Genomic DNA, 17,655 nt, shown 5'->3' with positions numbered 1-17,655 from the left:
GGTTCTCTCCTGTATCGGTAGCCAATGAGCTCGCTGCTCAACATTCAAATATATGACTAGTGCTTGCCATAGCAGTTGCAGCTTGCTTCAGAAACCATCCACCTTCCCCAGCTCCACTTGTATAGATCTGCTACGAGGTGATTCATGTATGCTATATGGGGCTTATTTCATGTATGTTATATTTAAAGCAGCAATATTTCTTACAAGCGCACAGCAGCATGTTGTGGATGTATTGGCAGTAGCAAGTCTCAGTACTTGCTCTGCTGCAGCAGCGTAGCAGATCTATTCCGCCAAGACCAAATACATTAACATTGTCATGTACATTATCATGACAGAACTATATTTCATCTCTTTATTTTCAAACAACCAGGCTAACGAATGGCTTGACACAAACCGTACCGGGGCAGAGCCTAGACAAGGCTTCTGTGTAGGCATAAATTCAGCAACCTACCTGAGAAATATTTGTTTATCTCATAAATATTAATTTACTAAGCATTTGCACCCACAACTACCCTCTAGCCTACATCCCTGGCATATCTCCTGTTTTATTCAGCTGACCAACTATCAAAATCTGTGTGGCAAAGCTGCGTGACTCACTGGACAGCACAGAGCGAATGCATTTTGCACTGTAGTGGAGCGCAGACCAGTATCGATTTAAGTGTAAATACATAGCAGTCATAACATTTGTTTCAGACAATTCTCTGTGTTTTGGACAAGGGATGAATTTGAAATGATATAGATATGTAAAGATATGACATTATTTCATATCAGTGTAGTTTACGGTAAAATCTATGATTTTTTTTTTCATTGTTAAATTTTAGGGATAATGTTAAATAGCCATTATAAAATAGGATATAACTACTCTCAGTTACAAGAAGATACCAAAACCCTGAAATAACTATGCACCCTCGATGCGCACTTCTGCCGAGGCCGCACTGAGGCGAGCTGTGCAGCAGACTTCTACCCGACAGTCAAAGCGGCATTACGTCACGAAAGTGTGGACTCAGAAGAAGACCGCGAGGGTTTAGGGTGCGATTTGGGACAGGGCCCTATACTATTTGTCTTTGAATCACTCACTCAAAGATGCGTTAAAAGACTCGTATTCATTCAGAAAATAAAACACCATTTTGTGTGATATCAGTTAATACTCAGTATTAATTAAATAAACGCAGAGTATTGTCTAAAACAAAAGTTATGACTGCTTAAAATAACTTTAATAATAATTAAAATTAAAATACACTTAAAATAATACACTTCACTACAGTGCAAAATGCATTCGCTCTGCACTGTCTAGTAAGTCGTGCAGCCTTGCTACACCGTTTTTGATAGTTGGTCAGCAAAATAAAACAGGAGATGTACCAAAGATGCAGGTTAGGGGGTAGAATGTATGCCTACACAGAAGTAAGCCTTGTAAAGCTCTGCCCCGGGATGGTTTGTGTCAAGCCATTCGTTAGCCTGGTTGTTTGAAGAGAAAGAGATTAAATATAGTTGAAATAAACATGTTAAGAAACAGTACAACTGTAGCAGTGGAGGACTATTATTCTGTTGCAGAGAACTGGGGAACAACTGATGATGGCAAGGTCATGGCACGTTTGGTTGACCAATCAGCGGGAAGGCGGCGTTTAATTCCCGCCCACATGCAGAGACCCAATATTCAATCTGTTTATTAATTTTCTATCCCTGAACATAAAAACGAAAAATATATATATATATTTTTTTTTTATGAAAAACTAAAAAGGTGCCGTTTTCTTATTTTTCTGTTTTCAGTATTAAATAAAAAAAAGAAAAAAGAATGATTGGAAGATACCCTGACTGGATGCTGAATTTAAATGAGAATTTTAACTTTTCACTTTGGCTCAGCTCCTCAAAAAAAAAAAAAAAACACTTAACCATTAAGTGGTTGAAAGTGAGCCTGTTCTTCCTTTCCTATCAAAACCCCAAGGGTCTGGCTGCGGACATGCACTTGTACTCTCAGACACCTTCGCTTCTGCAAGAGACTTCACTTGCAATCTTTTTTTATTTTATTTAATTAATTAATTTATTTTAATTTTTAGAAAACCATAAACACTTAAAGTGCCCCTATTATGCCATTTCCAATATTGCCTTTCATGCAGTGTGTAATGTAGCTGTATGTGAATGTAAACGATCAGGGCTGCATTTCTTATATTATATTATATTATATTATATCCGAGTTGTCTGGAACGCAGCATTAGGTTAACATTTCAATAAACGAGCGTGTAATACAATTACGAACCATTCTAAGGCGACATTTCAGCACTTGACAAACGGATAGCGACTCCTAAGTAGCATTTAAAGCACGGCTACGTGCGATTGTGTTAAGTGCATTTTTGGGAAAGGCACATGAAACAAAAATGAACTATCGTAAAATGACTCGTAGAAAACGCTCTTAAACTCTAAGATCAATCGTTATCGCGAAACGCAGCCCAGCAAAGTTGTAAAGCCGAAAGTGCACGATAAATAAAGTTATTGTCTCCCAAAATAAAGAATGGACTCTCTACAGCCTAAACGAGTCATTAGTAATTCGAATCCCACTTCCGTGACGGCTACACGTCACGGAGTAACACATTTGCATAATTCCTGCCTACGCTCTACGTTGGCCGGCAGCGAACAACTTGACTCCGCCCACAAACACGTCATTTTACTGACGACTGCTTCTCTAGTTTCGGGGAGTTATGCGGGATTCACTAAACGCTTGCTCTTGAAAGATGGCTCAGTACCCTCTTTAATTGGACCAGCTGGCTCCACTGAATCACAAATATGATAAATAATAGATGTTTATATTTTCTATCGAGCGTTCAAAATACGGAACTATGGCAATGGGCGTATCGTTTCCGACACGCGCTGTACGCGGTAGACCAATCACAACAGACTGGGCCATCTGACCAATCAGAGCAGAGTAGGCTCACGGAAAGGAGGGTTTTAGAGAGACTGAATCTTAGAACTGCTTTGAACGAATCGTTTGAGAATCGCTGGAAAATGAGGTGATATTAAATGCATATTTTGAGAAAACAAAAGCATTTTTTGACCTTGCATGCATGTAATCTTATTGTAGGAGACTCCCAAAACAATATTAGGAACCTTAAAAATGGCATAATAGAGACACTTTAATATGGCTTAAAATGTATTAAGATAGTGCTATTAAAAGATCAAATTAATACATTAAGCCATATTAAGTGTTTATAACTTTGCGAACTTTATAAACTAACCTTGAGAAACACTATATAAAAATCTGAAACTGCATTTCATGACACACATATATTGAGGGCTTAAATCCATCATGGTACTTTGGGCCCGAGATGGGAAATATTATTTCTTGAGAGTTTAGCAGTAATACTTTCAAATGAAAAATTAACACACACACACACACAGACACACACACACACACACACACACACACACACACACACACACACGCCACCATCTGAGAATGAACTACATTCTGGACGATGGTACATTTGTTTATATATAGGTTTATTTTTGATGGTGTGAAAATCATACTGACCTTTGCCATTTTTATCAAGATGCCAGTAGACACAGATTCCATTTTCACTCTGCAATAATAAAAGCACACTTTTACAGAAGTGAAAATAGGCAACTCATCCAAAAAAAATCCACAAGGGCCACAGTGTGTTTTTACAATTATAGTGTGATGTGAAAGCATTTTACCTGATTGGTGTTTATGAATCTGAGTTGAACAGGCTGAGAAAGGTTGCGAATTTCTTTCACACCAAGCCAAACTCCCAACACACTTTGCCCATGCAATATTGGGCCTGACTCATGTGAGTCATTTCTCTTCTGTGTCAACACCACAATAACAAATGGTCCGAAGAAGAAACCACCAGGTTATGAAATGCATATGTTGCCCAAAGAAGATAAAATCACATAAAATAAGGCTTTGAGGGACAGACGTACAATAATTCTGTGTACCTTGGTGTCTAAACTGCTGCTGACCCTGAAGAAAGTCTCGTTGAGAATAGACACAATCAAATCCACTTCCTTATGGTTTCCCCCCCGTCTATTGCTGCTCCTCTGTAATGCTTCTTCAGAGACGTGGATTTTATATCCTCTTTCTGTATCAACTATTTCCTGTAAAAACGGTGAAGGCACAATCCAGCGTGTGACCTAATTGATCTTCCTGTACTGCTGACTATGTTGCTGACACTTGAACTTTATTTCTTGCTTTATGGCTTTTTTTTTAGTCTTGAAGTTAGTCAATCAGACAGTAACCACTGTCTTGAACCTTACCTCTGAGGAAACTGGTCTAGAGAAATAATTTGGAACTCGCATCCTAGAAACTTTAGATGAGCAATTTCTCATTCCATCTTCAATACACCTGTTAAAAAATACATTTAATATATTTTATACCTCTAAACATTATAAAACATGACCTGACAGCAAAGCAACCTGTCCATATCATACATTTATGACATCTAAAAAAATTAAAAAAATTAAAAAACGTCTTTCTTTTCACTTCTAACAGGGAACGTTCTCAGATCTTTGGCTAACATTCTAACAAGATTCTCTCAAAGTTATGAACAAGCCTTTTCCAGTAACATTAATAGAACTTCCATTTCAAAGTTATCTTGTCTTTAATAATATTCTCAAAACGTTATTTATACATTGCTAATACTTACTAGTTTCAGATGGTTCAGATAACATTTAAAAGTAACTTTCCCATAATGTTTGTAAAATGATCAAATGGAACGTTCCCTTAATGTTTTCACCAAGTCAGTTAGCAATTAGCAAAATGTTCTTAGAATAAAAATTTAAGGGGGTCTGAATACTTTCCGTACCCACTGTATGTTAGCTGGGTTGTTACAAGATTAAGAAGATAACAAAACTCACGATGGAACATTAGCTTGCTCCGTACATATTTGTGGAACCATAAAACAAGGCACACCTGCAAACAAGTCATATCATGGGAGGTAAAAAGCATTGTAATTCAGTTAAAATCAATCCAAAATTGATTCCAATTTTGTCAATCCAAATTTGTATCACAACCCTTATTCACAGATTTATAAAAACATTCATTTGAATATTATACGTCACAACAGAGTAAATGTGATTATGATCAACAGTCACTCTTTTCGAGTTAAAATGATATGATTATACTCATATTTCGGAGCAGAAATGTAAAAATGTAGAGCATATTCATACTCACGTGTTTCATTCTGTATTGTGGAGGGAAACATTGGAAATATCCAAAGAACAAAATAGTACAAGCCTCTCATTTCTCTCTTCGTATGCTCGGTTCCCCTAGTGCGTCTAGCCACTGTCAGCCACTCAAGCTGGTCTCATGTGATCGCTGTGGCTTCCTGTCTAACATAGTTTTTAACATCACTTCATGAAGAACCATGACACGCTTAACTGGAAGCTTTCTACTTACCAACACGAAACATATGTGATGTTACGGTGAAACGAAACCAGACATTTCTAAACGAATGACTAATTACACAAAAAATGCAATAAAACTTTTAAATGCACATATATAAAATGGCATTATTGTAATGTGTTTCCAATAGGCTCAAACATATTTCAGACTTATAGATTTATTATTAAATTCAAAAACACTAATAATAGAACAACTGCGCATTTAGCATTTTTATTTACAAATCACAGCTTTTAATAGTTTTGTTAGATATGACAAGTACGTTTCAGATTAGATATGTTACATCATAGATTAAGGTTTTAGTATGTGTACAGCTACAAAGAGGAAACTTTTTTTTTTTGGATGTACTGTTATTAGTGTAAAGGAAGTTCTCTTGCAAAAACAATAAAATGCCATTTTAAACGAACAGCCCATGATGAAAAGTTCTTAAGAATTTTTTGGTTGCATGTTGTGGTAGGTGTCGTTTTTAAAAGTTTTAGTAAATGAGAGGAGCTTATTTGGAGGTGTCCAGAGTGGATTTAGACTTGGAATGAAGTGTTTGCGCTCTGTTTTTCCTCGCTGTAGCACACATCCACACAAAGATGTAAAACCCTGTAAACAGACAAACATGATGTTTCAGTCCACCATTTTTTAGTTTTCAAAAAGTTTCTATTCCCCTTTTCTTTAGTCTGTACGTCACTGTATTCTTCTACTTGTGGTTTAACAGGGAAACAAAGAACCCGTCCTGCTGTTTTTCACATCCTCCAAGACTAGAGTTGTGACTTCATAATTAGACTTGTGTTGACCCTAACTGTCCTTTGGTAGCAGAACAATATGCTAGAGTTTCGCATAAAGACATATCTTTGTGATGTGACTAATATTTCTGCCTCGTTTTTTCCCCTGGTCTTGTTCACCTGACCAGAACAAACCAAGGAAGATCACATCACTTTATCAATGACATGACGTTCATGACTTGAACACACCTCTTTTATGACGAGTATTAAAATTACTTTTGTTTTTTTGGGGGTGGGGGGTGGGGGAGCATAAAGTCAAAAATGTCAGGGTGATACAATAATAATGATGAAAAAGCCTCATTAAAAAAATGAAACTCTTGAAAAGAAAATATTAAGTTGTTTGGTGTAATATTTTAGCGAGACTTCTTATTAATATTTGAAAAGTCAAATCCAAGTCATGTGGTTTGACACACAAGATCGTGTGGTACAACCAACGTGCAGGAAAAATACAAATAAACCTGGAAATTAGGACTCTCCGAAGACTTATCATAGTCATGAATTTATAATTAATGACATTTCTAAAAATGCATTTTACATTGAAAAATGTTGTTAACCTGTACATTCACAGCTATTTAAGATGTAAGGCAAATAGTTTATACATTGTACCCAATGGTTAGAGTCAAATTTAAATTTAAACTTGGATTGAAAAACCATTTGAAACCAACATGAACATTACGAGTACTGTACATTTCTGTACATTTGATCATAAACTCTCTAGTATGTCATCAACCCACCTATTCTCTCTTGTACCCTGAGTAAACCTACCTTGCATTGAGTTTAAGATGCAGAACAGGTAGAGTATTGGGTAGTTGATATATCCAGAGCTGAAGAAGATCAAACCCCATGTTGTACCCTGGAGACACATGAGGCCCAGCACTGTGCCAGCATCCTTCCAAACTGGCATCTTGCCATGCCTGTTGCCCACATGTCGTAGCTTAAAGATCTGTCTGGACACCGTGACTAGGATTCCTAAGTTGAACACGAATACGATGGAGAAGTAGAAAATGTTCACGCCATACAGGACATGAGGGTCTCTGATCCAGCAACTGTATCGGACGAAAGAAGGTTTTACAATGTGAGCAACCTGTACTTCATACGTACATTTGACTGTGATTGACCGGCAGAGAGCGCTATATAATTTAACAACATTTGTCTGTATCTAATGCAAAGTAACAATGTGAAGACTTACATTTGATTTGTTGTATTCGTATCAGATAATGCCATCTCCTTGATCCCATAAATGTTATTAGCTGACAGCAAGCCTCCAACAATAACAGCAGGGACTCCTGTCAAGAGGACAAGATCAAAGTTTTTTTTTTTAAACATTATCCTTTTATCTTTTTTTTTTTTACTTTCATGTTGTTTCAAACCTGTATGACATGTAAAGATATTTTGAAGAATGTTTCAACAGTTTTTGTCTATTTAATGGGCAACACTGGACCCTTCTTGATCATCTTTGTAAAATAAAGCATGTACGTACATATGATACATACTTTGAAACAATGTGAATTGTGAAAAACACTATACAAATACATTTGCCTTGACCTCACTTGACCAGCGGTTTACAGAATTAATGGATGGATGACTTTCATTATATGGACTTAAAAGTTAGATATTTTTCAAAATATCTTCTCTTGTGCTCTGCAAAGTAAGGAAAGGCTTGGAAAAACATGAATGTGAATAAATTATGACAAAATGTTTATTTTTGAGTTGTTAATAAGTTTCGGGAATCACAGCATAAAGTAACACAAGTAATCAACACAGATCCAGCCCATCAGTTAACGTCTTGTGCAAAAAGCTGCACATTTTAAGTCTCTCTATCCGTAATATTTCTTTCTCCAGAAAAAAATGTGGTCTCGTATGAATCAGGAGAGAAATGTGCACAGATCAAGCATAGTTTACAAGCGAAAACAGACCAAAACAGTTCTGTTTTGATGGGAGACGACAACAGGGAATATTTATTCACTGGAGGAGCATTATTATGGATTATAGACTGGTATTTTGGCTTGAAGCGATGCATTAAACACCTTAATAATGGAATTTGTTTATTACAAACACGCAGCTTTTTGTTTCACACTGTGTTAGTTAATGGACTGGAGTGGTGTGGATTACTTGTGTATTATTGAGATGTTTTATCAGCTGTTTGAACTCTCATACTGACGGCACCCATTCACTGCAGAGGATCAAGTGATGTAATTCTAAATTTCTCCAAATCTGTTCCGATGAAGAACAAAACTCATCTACATCTTGGATGGCCTGAGGGTGAGTAAATTTTCAGCACTTTTTTCCTTTAGGGTGAGCTATTCCTTTAAATTTCATTTTGAGATTCAAATTTTCATCGTTACGTGAAGCATCCCTTTAATGCATCCTGCATGTCTATTTTGGCTGCTATGGTTTTTTATGTTGTTATGCATTTTGTCTTGATGCTCACCCCATCCGATCAGGGACAACTTGACCATGTAGTGTCTGATGTAAATGTTGAAGACTCTGATGAGAAGAAGGTAGAGGTGCAAGGCTTCAATAGCCATCCAGGTGAAAGAACACAGCAGGCTGTAGTGTAAAGTCACAGCAATAAACACACACACTTCTTTCACTGTCAGTGTGGCAGCCCACTCAATGAGCATGAAGCTCAGGTTGAGGAGAAACAGAGCGGCGCTCAGAGACACGTGGATGCTGTTGGACACTTCTGCCCTTGCATTACTGCAAAAACACATATAATCTTTATTGAAAACTCAATTTTTATATTAACAATAATGTGAATCAAAGCACAGATTATATACACGTTTATATGAATAACAGAAGGAACAGCACCTGCTGAAAATGAACGACAAGACAGTAGAGGCAGAAAAGAACGCAGACAGACCACAGCCTACATAGCTGATGTACGACAAGATTTCCCAGTGCTTTCCATCAATGTTTATCACCTCAGCCTAGAGTTTGGGAGAGATAAAGGAAATGTGGTAGTGAAGGAGAGAATTCAATTAAAACAGAATCAGCACAGCATGGTTTCTGCTACCTTACACGTTTAGTAATGGCCTGAATGAATGGCTCAGTACTCACTAGAAGCACAGCAAAAGGGGTCATATGGTCACAGGAGCACTCCACAACATCACTGGTATTGTTGGTGAGACAGCCGTCTGTATTCCAGCTTCCATCTGTAACAGTAAACAAAATTCAGTACAGCATTAAAGGACATATGTGCCTCATATAAGATCATCGTTCATTGAAACCATTAACCATTACTGTACCGTTTTCATCATAGAACTGACAGGAAAGGTAGTAGTCCTTTAGATATAAATACAAACAGAAATAAATAATTAGCAGGACATTTTTAGGCAATTTGCAAATATTTAAAATTGTATTCCAAGTTACACTTACAGATGTGTTCTGTGTGTAATTAAGTTTGAATTTAATTTTAAGTGGATCGTTCAAATTTTTAATGTCACATCCAGGGACTTCAATCCGTATGACTTTGGAGGTAAAATTTTTATTTCTCACTTTAAGCTGTAAAAAAAGACCATAGGCTGATTTGCTTACTGTAAAATTAAGAAACTGTGTGACAATAATCACAATTTTCTAATCACTATGACACTGGACAGAACAATAGAAACATTAAAAGTGGGTGTGATTTGAACCTTAAAGTGCTGATCAGAATCGTAAGTAACTATGCCAATTTTGGTCTGGTTCCCATTTTTGAAAGGCTCAACCGGGATCTGTATATCAGCTACTTTATCAACATGTAATACCTTAAAAGAAAAAAAAAAAAAGTCAGCAACTTTTACATGCTTGTATATGCTACATTGTTCTATACATTGTTATATATGATCTACATTGTTTAGAAATTAAGCTGCAACCAGATGTTATCAAAAACCTGCTGTAAGCCATTTCTTTTTAGGAGTATCACCCATAAAATACAGTGGCGTGATTCAGTCAGGCCCTTTAATCCCTTTAAAATTGGAATGGGAAAACAGGTTCAAGAGTTACGAAATGCCATTTCACCCTTTCAGTAAAAACATATATGCATTCAGGAAATAAATTAAATATACAGCCGTAATAAAACTATGCATTACATCAAATGTCATTCCTGTCTGACAGAGAGCATAGGAGGCATTGGTCTGTGATAGCCAATAACTGCTTATTATGAATGATGTAGTTCTATATTACTTCACAAAATTTGATCATTCTTTCATATTATGGAAATGACCCAAAATCTGGCCTTCAACTGTTTGCACCTTTACAAACAAGGGGCTACATAATTATGCCGAAGTTGAAAAATGTTGAAGTAATCATGCATTTTCTGGCAAAGGTGTATAAAGAGGACTTTATCTTCAAATAGACAGGCAAATTGTAAAGAGACCAGCAATTTACGAGAGCTGCCAGTATGCAAGAATACTTCCAAAGACTTATATAGCAAGACAGTGTACTTGTATTACTATAGGGCACCACAGGTGATCATCATTCTAAACCCTGCTTTTAACCCCTGGTAAGGGAACGTTTCACACTTGTAATTTAGTAGTGGGGTTAGCACCGTATTTTACCTGGGGTTAACCCCGCGTTGCGGTGCCAGACTTGAACAGTGTGAAATCAAGCGATGTTCATAATCAAATGCACAATATGGCATGTCTTGTAAACGTCATCTACAAGCATGTCTTGTAGAAGTCATGCCTTCTAAATAAAAGAGCCAAACGACAGTTGACAAAGTCACTTCGGTTGCTGTTAGAAGCTCAGATTCCCATAGAAACGATTGTCACGATGTGTCTCAATCAGCTCCCTATATGGCATTAATCAGTACAGGTGTGTTTGAATTGCTGATATGCTATGCTGTGCAGAACAATTGTCATCTCACTCGAAGCAGTGCATATCAGTTAGAAATTTAGTTTTCCAACCACTTCACCCGACTTGTTAAAATCATGAAGGCCCACTTCTCACCCCCTAAACCTAGCACCCAGTGGCCCTGTTCACATCAAGATGAATGTTCGGGGCAAAATTTTGCTGTGCTAAACATTCTAATTTGAATGAATCATGCATCTGTTAAGAGTCAGACCAACACAAACATTCAAAACAAACACATTTTTGTTTATGGAGAGGTTTTCCATTTTGTCACATGCCCAGAGCTGCTTTTATTACACGAAACTTTGACTTGGTGGTGCTTATGAACAGACTATTTTGCTAAATATACATACTAGCATATTGAAGAAAAAATTTTGAAAATACGTATGTCACGCTTTGCTTACAGGAGGAACAAGGAGACGAGGAGATTTCACAAAACGAGAGTCTTTAATAATCCAACAGGGAGACACAGAGCACAAGGAAGTCGTTCAAGACCCGACAAGGAAACATGAGGCAGATTACACATTTATACTAAACTTAACGAGGGACAGACAGGTGCGGGGAATCAACTAATAATGACACAACGAGAACAGGAACATGACCAAATAAGGGAACACTGAAACAGAAGCAGGGGCAAATCAAGTCCATAATCCTGACAACGTACTAGCATACTGGGGTCCTAATGGAGACCCAGTTGACCTTCTTTGAAACGGCTATTAGTACTGACAGCAACAATGTAAATGTAACGGTGGGCGCTTTTTTAAATGCTATCTGACTGAAAGAAACAACATTTATGATACAGTTCATGTCATATTTTACTGATAATTTAAAAATGTTTTTGAAATGTGAGTTTGGCAAAAAGTTTTTTTTTTTTAGATTTTGGTATTTCGCCTTTTAAATAGACAAGAGTTGGTCCTGCATGACCAAAATAGCTGCTCGAAGGCATTGCCAATATGGCCACCGAGTGAACTGACTTTCCTTGAAAGGCACACTGTGAATGTAATGAGACAGAACAGGCCTAATGATGTTCTTAGTCATTTTTATTATTAGGATGTGTTATGTTCAAATATGATAGATGCAGTATGCATAAATTGTGCTTAATGCACTTTGGACTGGTGTTAGAAAATCTTATCACAGACCACACTTTTCATTTTTAACAGAAATCTTGTTAACTACACATTCACAAGCTGAGGAAAGTCATTTTAGTCCACAGCCTTTACATGTTCCCTGTGTTTTCTCTGGATTTAGATGTTGAAGTGTTTCCTGTGCTCTCTTTGTAGTCAGTTTCCCTTGATTAGTCTCCCCGGGTGTGTCTTGTTATCTTATTACCATGTCAGCTTGTTAGTCCTGTGTAAAGCCTCTGTGTTTCACTTGTTCTTTGTCAGTTATTAAATGTGTGTAGACACCTGTGATCCAGCCTAGTTTGTCTCCTGGCATTTGCTTGTTTTGTTTTAATACATCATACTACAACAAGATCCGCATTTTCTCCTGTTGTCACTACTGCTTCCGGTCATTACAGCAACTATATTGGCAATGCCTTTGAGCAGCTATTTTGGTCATGCAAGACCAACTTGCTAAGTACAATTGCATTTTTGTGAGATGTTTTTTTTTTTCTTCAAACCAAAGTTTGTAATGATATGATTCACTTCAGAGCTGCTTAGTTTGCTTAATGCTTGAATTTTTTTTAAGTCCCTATGGACAAAAATGAAAAGGAAAAATATTTCCAAGGGCACTGCTGGTGTTGCAGAAATCACTTACAGCAGTTTAGTAGCTTACAGAATTATGTCAGCTTGGACTTTTGGCATATATAATATGGGGCAAGAGTCTTACGCTTGGAGCGGCGATTGGTACAAAATCATCTGTCGTGTTTAAATTCATCTTCACCACAGTCATGGAAAGATCCTCATGATAGTAGTTCTTGGATTGCTCCAAAATATTCATATTTATAATGTTGTGGATGGCTTTCCTTTCCACTCTGCACAAAGAGGAGATAAACATGAAACAAAAAAGGCAAAAAAGTCTAAGCAGTGTTTCCAACTCTGCTCTTGGAGACCGCCACAAAACGGCACTTTCCCTAACCAAACACACCTGATGTATTGTGAAACAAAAAAGGCAAAAAAGTCTAAGGAGTGTTTCCAACTCTGCTCTTGGAGACCGCCACAAAACGCACTTTCCCTAACCAAACACACCTGATGTATTGTTAGGTGCTTCCAGAAACTTTGGAACCACTGAATGTCCAATGAAAGAATTGTGCATTTTAAAATTTTTAACAAGGTTATATTTACCGAATGTAGGTATCCACAACAGTTTCACTGAAGATCACATCTCTGCACATTCCTTTAATATTGAGAATGTTTCTCATGTCTTGTGGCATATTCATTTGTGTCTCTTTCATTTTCAGGAGCTTACTTATGCCATCAGGCAAGCAATCTACCACAATACATTTGCTTGGTGTTTGATCTACAGTTAATATATGAAAGGAAAAGTTAATGTTCTGAGAAGTTATCATACTCAATGCACATTTCTTATAAAGCTGTTGTGTAACTGGTTAAATTTAATGGAAGAAAATAATCCTTACTTACTTATACTGAAGTCAACTGTCGTGTTATCCTGATAATTTATTGCCAGGTTCAGTGTTTCTGGTTGTGTGAAGTTTTTGTTTGCAAAGAAATCATGATAGGAGCACTCAATATAACACAAATTTGTTGTTGAATAACAAAGCATCTGTTCCGCAGTTTCCGAAACAGTAACGTTGGGTCTAGATGCAAATGAGATTCTCATCTCCATTGTCTTATTTATCAGTTTTAGACGTGCTTGACATGACAAAAGGAAAATACACAATTACACAGTGAAATGTAAGTGTTTAAAAGAGCTTTAAGTTCTGTTGTTAAGTTAAAAGAGATTTAAGTTCTGTTGTAGGGGAGACCGGGGCTGGTTGTCACATGGGGAATTTGTCATTAGGGTTATCTGTCTGTAAAGGGGGGTTTCCTATGTATTTCACAACACTTCAGCCAATTTCAGGATTCCTTGCCCTAGCAAAGTCTCTGACAATCTGACATTTTGTACTTCTATAGACTCCAGGAAGTTTGCGGTTTAGGAAATGGTGGCTCTTGAGACTAAAGTGTTCCTGATGGTTTAATTTTTGGTTTAACACCTAATTCTTCACCTAAATTCTTAAAGTATTTTTGCAGTTAATATCTTTTCTTCTCAATCCGGTCCCATTATTATTATTTTTTTTGTGACCCTGCTGTCCCAGTGAGCATTTCTTATCCAATGGCCAGACCTTAATTTAGCAATTTCTATAGTATTGCATCCTTCTCATGGGCATTTAATCATTTTTGACTTTTCAGTGTGTTAACTCTCTCTTTTTTTGGTCTATTTTACTTAATAATTATGCACATCTAAATATAAGACGTTTTTCACTTTCAACCCTTGTTAACAATTATATCACTTCCAAATGACTGTATACAAAATGAATAGTATTTATTACGACCAATGTGGTTCGTAATTGGATATAAATGGAAATGGATAAAAAAATATAAGCAAAATATCGACTTGCCTAATCATTATGCACACACTGTATATCACACTGGCAAGGACAAGAGTATCACTCATAAATGTCAGGATGGGATGGGAATAGGTCACAGGTTGTTACAGTTTTACAGAATGCAATTTTATAAAACATTTATATTATATTTATAAAAATGAATCTTTTAGTTCCTTTTTTATAATGCTTATATATATATATATATATATATATATATATATATAAAAATGAAAATCCCATAATAGATTGTTAAATGGCAGGCTCTATTAAAAAAATTGAGTTTCAAAATTAAAGCTACCTAACAGAACTATTCAATGAAGTCAAAAGCCTGAGGACCAGCGCCGGTCTCCCCTGTATCTATAAAAAAATATCAACCTATTTACTTTATGGGAATGTCCATGGAAATTGTATGCAAATATTGTCCTTATTAGAACAAAACCAAAGTATCAAAGTACATATTCAGAATACACGGAAATTTAGATGAAGTATTTCTTATTTCAGGAAGAGGGATTTAACCATGTATTACCTCTTTGAGCTTTAGTAATCGTTTGTAGTTAAACTAGCAATGGGAATCAATTTCATATAATTTTATTTTTTTTTACAAGAAGGTAAGTGGTTTTAATAGTTACCCTGGTTACATTCTCCACCATTCGGGCCATAAATCATGATCAGAAGTAGAAGAAGTATAATATCTTCAGCTTTCTGGGACATCTTAGGATTTATGGAGATAAGAATACATTTTTTATGAATAATAATATTTTTTTTTTTGCAAATATCTTTGTTCATTTAGAAAAATACCCCAAAATGAACCATTTTACAACTATTTTAATACAATACAATATATTAACGAAATGTTCATCTCTTTAAGTAACTTAATTATAAGAACACTCCAAAATGATCCTATAAGAACGTACTTACCTTTCTGTTTTCCTAGCAGGATGAAGTGGTGACAGCTCTGTATAGAAGATTCAGAACTCAAATGGAGAGTTGATCATCAGCCATACTCAAATTTTATGGCTTCAGATATATCCAGTGAGCTCCAATGACAGCAGAGCACAACGACAAGCCTTGTTAGCACTTTGTATATGACGATCATGACCATATTATGATGTTTGGGACTTTTACTGACTAGAACAGACTGTGTTAGAGTCCTTCAATTAACGTCTTGTGATGTCAAAAGGTATGGAAAAAAACTAATCAAATAATCCATAATCCATAATAACACTTCCTCCAGTGAAACTGTACCGCCTACAGTTGCTTGCAAACTGCAGGTTATTCTGGTTAACAAACACCCACTTAGACAGGACTTCCAGTACTTCCAGTTTAGTATGCAATATGCATTAGACATTTAGTACACAGACTGTGAGCGGCCCGAGGATGTGCTGTCTGAGACTAAGATATGGGCTAAATTCAGACTAGCATATTTGTCTTACTATTTCTGTCATTGTAAGAGTACAAGAATGCTGTTCCAAAGTCAGCGTAATTTTTTATTGTTATGGGAGGTGATCTTTCCGGCATCCCATCTTGATGGTCAAAAAATAATTAGATTTTTTTTTCTTCCAGGAAAAAATATGTTGGTAGTAATTGATTAGAATGAATCCAATGCAAATTGTTAACGGCAACATTTGAATGAATTTGCCTACTGCCTTTCGGTTTCATAGGAACTCATTCTGTCATGTACACTGTTATGTAGGCTACCCTTGTATCATTCCAAATATGGCTTTCTTTTCTGTAGATATTTGGATATGAAAATAGTCCTAATGCCATCCCAGACGTGTATGACTTTCTTATTCAGATAAGAAAATAATCAATTTCTGTGAGTCTATATACAGTATTGTAAGTGATTATAGGTCCTGAAATGATGATGCTCCAAAAAAAACACACACATGCCAATCGTGACGGTAATAAAGACCCCACTTATGAGACATCAAAGTCTTGCGAAACGAAACGATAGGTCTGAAAAATACGAACATTTTAAACCTATTAACTATAAGACATGGCTTTTTCCATCGCATTTTTTGGGTGAACTGTTCCTTTAAGGAAAATGCTCTGTTTATGTGAACATATTCACTGTTTTGTTGTGTATTTATGGCTTGATGTTATATTTATTCTATAACATTCTTGCTGCTGGTAAGGTGACGCTTTCTACTTGCTGAGCCAGGTGAGGTAACCCTGAAATCTCTACGACATGATCTGAAGAGATCTATTTTAAAGTGAAAAATGTTCATTTCAAACAATGTTCGACAATGTAAGGAGATGCGGTTCCCTTTACCAGCCACTAGATGGCACCAAATACGTCTATTATTCAATTATTGCAGCCGTCCATGCCAGTGTTCCACTCATTTGTTTCACTTTTTTTTGTGTTGAATTTGTGCTAACCTTCTAGAGTGCACAATTTGATTCTAACATATCTTTGGAAAAAATAACAACGGAAATTATTTAACAAAAGTTTAGTACTAAACAAGAGTTTAGTCTCACATTTTAACACAAACTAGCTCATAAAAAGTAATTTTAAGTTCTGTGATCTAGGAAAAGAAGTAAAAAAAAAAAAAAGACTGATGTTAAATTCAGTGAATTTCATTATTCAGAGTCAAAATACTATTTTATTTTAGCATTAATTGGGATATGTAACAAAACCTTGGAAGAGGACATCGGGACTCAATAAAAAAAAAAAAAAAGACATGAATGAACATGCATAGGCAAAAACAACAGATTTAAAAAAAACAAAACAATCGCCAATACATTTCTGTCAGGACCACTATCGTCAAAGATGATTGACAATTAGCATACAGTTTGAAATCACCAATACATTTTTAGTTTTCAGGATTTTTTTTTTTTTAACCAAACTTTGTATAAAGATAATTCTCAACTATGTTATAACATAATGATTTGATATACCATTTTTCTTCATGCAAAATGTGTGTAAAATGGCTATAAACAGGTTTTCTCATTATATAAAATGTATCTATAAACTAAATTTAATTTACATATTAATGTGTTTTTGGGGCACCATGTAATGAAAAAAGAAGTGTAATAATTGACAAGATTTTCATAATAATATATAACATTTCATAGGAATATTGAAATATAATTTC

General features: G+C 35.9%; 1 protein-coding gene across 1 annotated transcript; it reads right to left on the bottom strand.

Moving 5' to 3' along the window:
- Positions 1 to 5,727: 5,727 nt before the first annotated feature.
- LOC107730075 (G-protein coupled receptor 126) lies at positions 5,728 to 15,568 on the bottom strand. The gene is made up of 14 exons (XM_016540807.1): positions 15,479 to 15,568; positions 15,190 to 15,271; positions 13,596 to 13,826; positions 13,299 to 13,473; positions 12,844 to 12,988; positions 9,819 to 9,929; positions 9,562 to 9,687; positions 9,429 to 9,468; positions 9,205 to 9,338; positions 8,995 to 9,086; positions 8,615 to 8,883; positions 7,373 to 7,469; positions 6,949 to 7,229; positions 5,728 to 6,001 (listed from the first exon to the last, which is right to left on the bottom strand). The coding sequence occupies exons 2-14, from the start codon at positions 15,269 to 15,271 to the stop codon at positions 5,904 to 5,906; spliced, it is 1,881 nt and encodes a 626-aa protein (XP_016396293.1). The 5' UTR covers positions 15,479 to 15,568; the 3' UTR covers positions 5,728 to 5,903.
- Positions 15,569 to 17,655: the final 2,087 nt, after the last annotated feature.

The sequence above is a fragment of the Sinocyclocheilus rhinocerous genome, unplaced genomic scaffold (assembly GCF_001515625.1).
Source record: "Sinocyclocheilus rhinocerous isolate Xijiao unplaced genomic scaffold, SAMN03320098_v1.1 scaffold878, whole genome shotgun sequence".
In the NCBI taxonomy this organism is placed as follows: Eukaryota; Metazoa; Chordata; class Actinopteri; order Cypriniformes; family Cyprinidae; genus Sinocyclocheilus; species Sinocyclocheilus rhinocerous.
Note: the sequence above shows the minus strand (reverse complement) of the source record. Positions and strands in the feature narration are given on the sequence as shown.